At 42.4% G+C, this 9,818-nt stretch overlaps 1 protein-coding gene across 2 annotated transcripts in view; it reads right to left on the bottom strand.

The window, feature by feature from the left end:
• Positions 1-1,074: 1,074 nt before the first annotated feature.
• Positions 1,075-9,818, bottom strand: part of LOC118357571 (cadherin-related family member 1-like) — a 154,206-nt gene continuing 145,462 nt past the window's right edge. For both annotated transcript variants that reach the window (XM_052478354.1, XM_035734819.1), the window contains exons 16-17: positions 5,543-5,797; positions 1,075-2,969 (exon numbers count right to left, since the gene is read on the bottom strand). In XM_052478354.1, the coding sequence (XP_052334314.1) occupies positions 2,364-2,969; positions 5,543-5,797 (861 nt within the window). In that variant the 3' untranslated portion in view covers positions 1,075-2,363. The remainder of the gene's footprint in view (positions 2,970-5,542; positions 5,798-9,818) is intronic.

Here is a 9,818-nt window from a genome sequence, read left to right as displayed (position 1 = left end):
ATCATGTCCAATCAATTGAATTTACCACAGGTGGACTCCAATTAAGTTGTAGAAACATCTCAATGATGATCAATGAAAACAGGATGCACCGGAGTTCAATTTTGAGTCTCATAGCAAAGGGTCTGAATATTTATGTAAATAAGGTAGTTCTGTTTTTTTTAATAAAAAATTGCAATAATGTCGATTAAAAACCTGTCTTTGCTTTGCCATTATGGGGTATTGTGTGTAAATCTATATAATCCATTTTAGAATTAGGTTGTAACGTAACAAAAAAAAAATTAAAGTCAAGGGGTCTGAATACTTCCCAAATGCACCATGTTTGTTGACATTATACAATGGTTGTCACGTAAGCATCTGTTAGACCAAAGATGCTATAAAAAGGTGAAGGGATAGTTCACTCAACTGACTTATGGTGCTTTCAAAACAACTGGGAACTTGGAACTTGGAAAAACCATAGGTCAAATCATAACGTCAGTGATATTCAAGTCGGAAGGTCGTAGCTCTAGAAAGAGGTACGAGTTCCTGAGTTGGAATTCCTAGTTGAATCCACATTTCTACCCCCCATGGACTTATCCCTGTATAGCTATGGTTCAGCTAGCAGTAGACTTGTATTTGGTGTGATGATCTTATGTGCTTTTTGGTAAAGTCATGTGCTCCGGTTCTTGTGTACACTGTAACAAGTACTTCGGAGATTTGTAATATCCAGTGGTCAAACAAAGTGAATATTTTTCAGGTAATGGGTGCTGCCATCTTTGACTTTGTTTATTTGCATCTTATAGTGAATGGCATTCTGTGATTAGGGAGTTTTCGCTTTGAAACAAACACACATGGCTGCTCTTAGCTTAGCTGATCTCAGATCTCTTTTCTAAACAATATTACATTTCTCCTTGTGCTCACCAGAGATGTTGTACATTGTAAACAAGTCTAGCTGTTAAGTCGTTAATTTATGTATATTTTATAGTCAGGGCAACATGTTACTTGGATTGGTTTATGCAATGAGTTTGGGTGTAGATGTGTTCCATAGATTGACGAAATTCGTATTTATCTTTTACAATAAAAGGTGTAATTGAGGAATAAAGTTGTGAAGACCTTTATTTCCCATCAGAACAAAACATTGTGTAGATGCTTTTCAGACAATGCTGTTTAGACGTGTTTGTTTTATCATAGCTATGTTCTGTTGTTACTATTCCAATCACATATTTACGATGGTACGCTGCAGGGACCAGTCAACAATGGATCACAAATGTGTGATTGTATGCGTCAAAGGGTTAATAAATTATTCCCTTTCTTCTCCAGGAGAGGGCAGTGAATAACACTGTTCCAGAGTGATTCGTAAGGTAATGAACCTAATCCTTTAGCCACCTTACAGTAAATACCCAAACTTTTCCTTGGCAACACCACCATCCTGGTCCTTGGATCCCATTGGCCAAACCCATATTTATCTCTAACTCCTAGACAAAAGACATAAGCAATTATTGCTTTAAAAGGCTGGCTCAAGATGTAAGTGGATGCACATACAAGGGATATGTTTGGTTTTAAAATCCACAAATTTCCTCTGTACTCATGTTTTTTTTTGGGGGGGGGAGGGAATATAAATGAGAATCCAATTGGAAAGAGATGCACCACACAAATAGATGAAATTAGACATCAAGGGTCCTTACATGGCAGATGTGACAAATTATCCGCAATGTGATTGGTTTACCCCAAAACGTGCCTGCCTTAATGTGTTCAGATACATTTTGCTTGACTCCCAAGCTTGTTGATCTTCTTTGTCAGGTGGTCAGACGAGTTCACCTCTCTCCGTTGATCCCTTTAGTCAGGTTAAGCTTCATAAAAGCTCTTGTAAGGAGCTTGGACAGAAGCCAAATAAGAGCCTTGTCCTGAGATCTAGTCTATGACTTCATCACGTAAGCTATAAGAACCTGAAATGACTAAGAACAGAAGGAATGGATCAGAGATTCACCATCCATCCATAATATGAACTTTCTAATTGTTTGTTGGTTTTGTTTTATTTTGGATTATGTGTGTATTGTTATTGTATTACTAAATATTACTGCACTGTTGGAGCTAGAAATGTGAGGATTTCACTGCACCTGTGATAACATTTGCAAGTCTGTGTACGCAACCAATAAACTTTGATTTGAACAGACTTTGAACCAAAGACACGCATGCACAGACGATCACATGTTTTTGTCAGTAAAAACAACAACAGCTGATGACTTCTACACATTGATGGTTGACTTCTACACACACAATGTAAAGCACTTTGAAAGTTGCTGTATGAATTATATCTTTCATTGAGTATCATGACTCCCACTCATCAATACTCACAAGAAGACACAAACACTCACTCTCTCGCTCTCCTAAGAGCAGTTTGCCAACCTCCTCTGGTCCAGTCTCATTTTGAGCTCAGACACCAGTGCTGCATTGACACTGTCAACTGGTCTGTTCCTGTTCCTCTTAGGCTTGATCTGTGCTACTGTGCCCAATACTGTCGGTACCACCCACTGTCTTTCCCCTGGCCTCCCCCCAGCGAGGAGTGGGGGAAGGGCAGGGGCATTGGGCGGTGGTGGTGGTAGCCAATGGCGTCCACTCACCATGCTCACATTGTGGTTTGGAGACCAATGGTGTCCAGTCACCACATTCATGTTGCGGTTTGGAGGCAGAGGGTGTCCGCTCGCTATGTTACAGTTGCTACAGTTGACCCCCACCATGACCTCTGGTTCTTGGATTAGGAGTTTCTCTCCAGAGTTCGGGAACTTGAAGGTCACGGGTGGTTTGTTTCGTCTCCGGATGCGGCGGTGGGGCAGGATCCTGTTGGACTTTTTGTTGCGCATGAACATGATGGTGGAGATGAAGACTGTCACCACAACCATGAGACTAATGACACCAGCGATCATACCTAAGATGTGCAAAGGCTTGTCTCTACTCTGCACGAAAAAGGATGCCCAAGGGCCCCTGAGTTGAGTCTGTAAAAGAGCACAGAGAGACACAGTCATGTCCATTGGACTGAAATGGGAGACTGCAAGTATACATGGGAAAATCCTAGTTATTTATTACCTTACATGGTTCTGTGTGTGTTGCTATTTGGCTATGGGAATTTGGGACAAAGTGTATTATAATACATTTAAACTGCCAGACCACCACAGCCAAATCCGTACGCGTGTTAAGCTAGCTAAACAGTGTGAAAACATTACACTACATTAGAATAACAAATCCCCAAATACGCCTACCGGAGCTTGGTCAGTGCTAACACAATCTGTCTGCAAAACGTGGATCTGCAAAATACTAGTCTGAGTTTGTCTGGAATGATAATTCCTGTCCCATTGACTGTTTTTTTGATTGAGACAAGATCAGAAGGATTAGATGGGGCACCCATTATTAACCGAGACCATGCAGCGTCACAATTGTTTTGAGTTTACAGTTCATCCATAACATTTATCATGGATTTCTATTTCATTTCAAAGGAGTGATCAAAATATTCTATTGTGCTCTTGTACTCTTTCACAGACACAAATCATGCACTATGGTACAATGACCAGCTACAAATACAGGTGTCCTTCGAAGACAACATATAAACAGTAAGAGTCTTAGTGTAATGTTATGGGGGGACACCAAGACTGCTGGATGATCTCAAGGCAAGCTTTGTTTATGGCATTATACAGGCCTCCGTATAATCTTTCTGATCTTGCCATGAGGTTGAACGCCAGATTTTTTCAAAGTGTTACAGTAAATGAGGGTGGAAATGAGGACAGTCGTTGCAATGGCGAAGGTGACAACACTAAAACAAATCCCAAACACAGCTGCGGGATGCTTCTTGAGGCTCAGGAAGTAGGAGAAAAATCTGGATTTGACCTGAAAATACAAAATTGACATTTAGAGGAGTTTAGATAATAGTTTAGGGATGTTTCAAGGTGGAAACCTAAAAAAAACTAACAAACAGATATCTTGGGTTTGGATTACTGTGTTCAGTTGGATTGTTCTATTGAGCAGCTTGAACTATTTGTGATCACTATGGCCAAGAGTTTTCCTAAGCACGTGGTTTGACCAGGAAAATATCTATGCCCTGGTTATTACATAGTTATAGCATATAGTGAGCGTGCGTGTGAGTCGGTTTGAGCTGTGTGTGGTGTTGTGTTTCCCAACTAGCTAGGGGGATAGCTAACTAGTGGGGATTTGATCAAACTAAAACCCATGGCTCAATGCCTCTGTCGCATTGATTTCAACCTTTTATCTGAAAAAGACTGCTTCAAAACTTAGTGGGTTACTCAAGCAGTGAGCATCCCACTGGCTCACACATGAGGCTCCCAAAGATAGTATTAGCAGTATGCTTGGAATGAGGACATGTCACATACGTCTAAATGTAAACATTAGTGGAGGCCCCCTATCAGTTTTGGAGGCAGCAATACCTTTGCTAGCAAGGAGCGGTGCGGTAGCTAACTAAATCGAATTTCAAATCAAATGTACTTATATAGCCCTTCTTACATCAGCTGATATATCAAAGTGCTGTACAGAAACCCAGCCTAAAACCCCAAACAGCAAGCAATGAAGCACGGTGGCTAGGAACAACTCGAAAGGCCAAAACCTAGGAAGAAACCTAGAGAGGAACCAGGCTATGAGGGGTGGCCAGTCCTGTTCTGGCTGTGCCGGGTGGAGATTATAACAGAACATGGCCAAGATGTTCAAATGTTCATAAATGACCAGCATGGTCAAAAAATAATAATCATAGTAGTTCTCGAGGGTGCAACAAGGCAGCACCTCAGGAGTAAATGTCAGTTGGTTTTTCATAGCCGATCACTAAATAAGTGAATTGTTTCACCCGGCAGTTATCCAAAATTGTTAGCTAGATAGCTAAAGTATGTATGCATAGATATTCTGTAAGTAAGCTAGCTAGCTGTTTCAATTTCAATTTACAGATTGTAACGTTAACCATTTCCCACGCACAATTTTTTTTTTTTTACCAAAACCACCATTATGTCCCATTCATGACCAAAGCCATCAGATAGTGCAGCCACTATAGTGCATTACTTTTGCCCTACCAAGCCGCACTGTTTCTTGACACACTGCTCGCTTAACATGGAAGCCATCCGCACCATTGTGTCGGAGGAAACACCGTACATCTGGCTACCGAAGTAAGCCCGCCACAGGAGTCACTAGAGTGCAATGTCAAACCTCCCCTAACCCAGACGATGCTGGGACAATTGTGCGCCGCCTCATGGGTCTCCCGGTCTCGGCTGGCTGTGACACAGCCTGGGATTGAACCCAGGTCTGTGTGATGCATTAGACCTCTGCACCACTCTGGAGGCCCATGGTGCACTATGTTTGACTAAAAGCAACTATGCACCACTTTTGACCAGAGCCACTAGTGTGCCAGAGACAAGTCCTAACTTGAGACGTTCGTGCAAATCTCCCATTGCAATCTAAATCTCCATTAATAATGCATCATCTACACAAAACACTGAGTTATGTGCATATTCCAAGTTTATTTTCTTCCCTGTAAAATTAAATGGGTGTCATTGGAGATGTTCCCACTGTCTCTTACCGCCTCTGTGATGTCTATCTTGACCACCGTGGTGGTGCTGAAGGAGGGCGAGCCTCTGTCTTGGGCCTGGACCACCACAGACCAGGTACAGTCATTCTGTTTGGTGATGTTCTGGACGATGTCCATGGACTTGATGTAGGACTTGAGCTTGATCTCGCCCGTGTCTGCGTTGATGTCGAATATGTTTTCTGGGTCTGTCTTCATGATGGAGTACTCAATGACATTGTTGGGCCCCTCTGCATCGTCATCTTGCGCCTGTTGGCACATTACACATAAACCAGACACACGAGATACCGTTTTTCTCAGTAGTGCTGGTACATTTATGAATATTGTCCCATGCTCTCAAAGTAAATCTACTTCCTTTGTGTTGTGTTGCACTGAGTTGAGTTAAATTGTGTTGTATTTAGATGTGGATGGTTGCCAGGAGGCAACCTAGGCAGAGACATAGAAATTTAATTAAATGGATAGAATGGATTGGGAAGCTCTAACCCTGGAAAATTGACGTAACACAAGCAGTCATATTTAGCTAGCTCTCAGCTGACAGAAACCACAATATCAATTAGCTAATAACAATTACTATTTACAATTCATCACATCACGTGTGAGCACATCACGTGTGAGCTCCCCTCTAAAAATCAAAGGTAATCCGACGATAGTAGTTTGTGTGCGCCACCATGTTTGTTTTTTCACATCAAACAAAGATAAGAAGAGAAGACGAGGAGTTTGGTCTGTTTGCAGTATGTATGTTGAAGTAAGTTAATGCGAAAGATGAGTGAACCATTCCTTCCCCTCATTACGGTATCTTTGGTCTGACAGATGTTTACGTGACACCCATAATGCATTGTCTAATGGCAATAAACATGGCGCCACACATGGCAATTAGCTTAGCATTAGCTCATCATAATCAGTACAACCTTCAAAAAAAGTATTTTACACACATCATAGGTGTCCATTACAATCCCTGCAATAATCGGAAGGCATTATTTCTCACTAGAACTTGAAAACGTGTGAATAAAACTGTAAAAACATTATGCTCCATACATACATACTGTATGCTACAGTATAAACGACAACACAGAAACGACAGAAAATAAGGCACTTACTTTGATAGGAACGCACACATGTTCGAAGTTATTGTTTGTAAGGAAAACAATAATAAAGGCAATGTGAGGTCCAGCCAGAAAATGTGCCAGTTCATGCAAGACTGTGCAAATGTCTGCATACTTCATCTGCGAAAACACTGGGGAAGTGTTTGGGCTCTCCTTGAAGAGAGACGTTTGTCTGGCTCTGTAAAGCCTCAAACATAAATAGTCACAACAGTGAAATGGGCTACTTCTATGTGAATTAATGAAGAGGCGGAACACACCTCGATTCAAACTGTTGTTAGAAAATACAACTTTGAAGAATTTTTTGGGGAAATTGGCAAGTTGAAACATAAATAATTAGCAGCCAGTGTGTGTTAACTGTCCTGTTGTGTAATGATAACATTTTGGAACAGTGAGTGCATTCTGACATTATGTGCACAAAACAACTCACGCTGGGGCGACCATTAGAGATGTTTGGAACTCAAACGTGAAAAGGTTCATTTAAGGGGGAAATTCACCTTCAAATGTTTTGTGCAACTGACTTAAACTTAAGGAAACTTTAAAAGAAAACATAAGAAAATATCTTGTTTTTTGAAACCGGGCCCAGATCCTGAGGTGGGGGAGACATGCACGTTGCTACTTCAATCTGTGCTTCAATTAACTCAACTGACATAAAAAAAATACACTACTCAAAAAAATAAACACTAAAATAACACATCCTAGATCTGAATGAATGAAATATTCTTATTAAATACTTTTTTCTTTACATAGTTGTATGTGCTGACAACAAAATCACACAAAAATGATCAATGGAAATCAAATTCATCAACCCATGGAGGTCTGGATTTGGAGTCACACTCAAAAATAAAGTGGAAAACCACACTACAGGCTGATCCAACTTCGATGTAATGTCCTTAAAACAAGTCACAATGAGGCTCAGTAGTGTGTGTGGCCTCCACATGCCTGTATGACCTCCCTACAATGCCTGGGAATGCTCCTGATGAGGTGGCGGATGGTCTCCTGAGGGATCTCCTACCAGACCTGGACAGTCTGTGGTGCAACGTGGCGTTGGTGGATGGAGCGTGACATGATGTCCCAGATGTGCTCAATTGGATTCAGGTCTGGGGAACGGGCGGGCCAGTCCACAGCATCAATGCCTTCCTCTTGCAGGAACTGCTGACACATTCCAGCCACGAGGTCTAGCATTGTCTTGCATTAGGAGGAACCCAGGGCCAACCACACCAGCATATGGTCTCACAAGGGGTCTGAGGATCTCATCTCGGTACCTAATGGCAGTCAGGCTACCTCTGGCGAGCACATGGAGGGCTGTGCGCCCCCCCAAAGAAATACCACCCCACACCATGACTGACCCACCGCCAAACCGGTCATGCTGGAGGATGTTGCAGGCAGCAGAACGTTCTCCACGGCGTCTCCAGACTCTGTCATATCTTTCACATGTGCTCAGTGTGAACCTTCTTTCATCTGTGAAGAGCACAGGGCGCCAGTGGCAAATTTGCCAATCTTGGTGTTCTCTGGCAAATGCCAAACGTCATGCACAGTGTTGGGCTGTAAGCACAACCCTCACCTGTGGACGTCGGGCCCTCATACCACCCTCATGGAGCCTGTTTCTGACCGTTTGAGCAGACACATGCACATTTGTGGCCTGCTGGAGGTCATTTTGCAGGGCTCTGGAAGTGCTCCTCCTGCTCCTCCTTGCACAAAGGCGGAGGTAACGGTCGTGCTGCTGGGTTGTTGCCCTCCTACGTACGGCTTCCTCCATGTCTCCTGATGTACTGGCCTCTCTCCTGGTAGCGCCTCCATGCTCTGGACACTATGCTAACAGACACAGCAAACCTTCTTGCCACAGCTCGCATTGTGCCATCCTAGATGAGCTGCACTACCTGAGCCACTTGTGTGGGTTGTAGACTCTGTCTCACGCTACCACTAGAGTGAACGCACCGCCAGCATTCAAAAGTGACCAAAACATCAGCCAGGAAGCATAGGAACTGTGAAATGGTCTCTGGTCACCACCTGCAGAACCACTCCTTTATTAGGGGTGTCTTGCTAATTGCCTATCATTTCCACCTGTTGTCTATTCCATTTGCACAACAGCATGTGAAATTTATTGTCAATCAGTGTTGCTTCCTAAGTGGACAGTTTGATTTCACAGAAGTGTGATTGACTTGGAGTTACATTGTGTTGTTTAAATGTTCCCTTTATTTTTTTGAGCATTGTACATTCCATTGCATGAGTCACATCAGTTAGCATCATTTGAAATAACATTCTACATGACCATGTCAATCCAGCATCAGTTGATAGAACATGCAAAATTACAGTGGAAATTATTGCATCATAATACCTGTCAGCCATTGCGAATGTACCCATTACTTTACCAGTCAAATTGCCTCAGTTAGCTCTACTAATGTAGACAATTTTTTCCGGTTTGATGTTAATGCGAGTGTAGTGAAATGCTCATGCTTCTAGTTACGAAATTGCAGTAATATCTAACAAGTAATCTAACAATTCCAGAACAACTACCTCATACACACAAATTCAAAGGGATGGAATAAGAATATGTACATACAAATATACGGCTGGGCGATGACCGAATGACATAGGCACGATGCAATAGATGGTATAAAATACAGTATATACATATGAGATGAGTAATGTAAGATATGTAAACATTACTAAAGTCACTAGTGATCAATTTATTAAAGTGGTCAATGATTTTGAGTCTGTTATACAGACAGCAGCCTGTCTGTGTTAGTGATGGCTGTTTAACAGTCTGATTGCCTTGATAGAAGTTGTTTTTCAGTCTCTCGGTCCCAGCTTTGATGCACCTGTACTGACCTCACCTTCTGGATGATAGCGGGGTGAACAGGCAGTGGCTCGGGTGGTTATTGTCTTTCATTATCTTTTTGGCCTTCCTATGACATTGGGTGCTATAGGTGTCTTGGAGGGCACGTAGTTGCCCACGGTGATGCATTGTGCAGACCGCACCACCCTCTGGAGAGCCTTGTGTCTGTGGGCGGTGCAGTTGCCATACCAGGCGGTGATACAGCCCGACAGGATGCTCTCAATTGTGAATCTGTAAAAGTTTGTGAGGATTTTAGGTGACACACCAAATTTCTTCATCCTCCTGAGGTTCTTCACCACACTGTCTGTGTGGGTGGACCATTTCAGTTTGT

Source organism: Oncorhynchus keta, chromosome 24 (assembly GCF_023373465.1).
Source record: "Oncorhynchus keta strain PuntledgeMale-10-30-2019 chromosome 24, Oket_V2, whole genome shotgun sequence".
Taxonomy (NCBI): domain Eukaryota; kingdom Metazoa; phylum Chordata; class Actinopteri; order Salmoniformes; family Salmonidae; genus Oncorhynchus; species Oncorhynchus keta.
The sequence above is the reverse complement of the archived record's forward strand: the minus strand, read 5'-3'. Positions and strand labels throughout refer to the sequence as shown.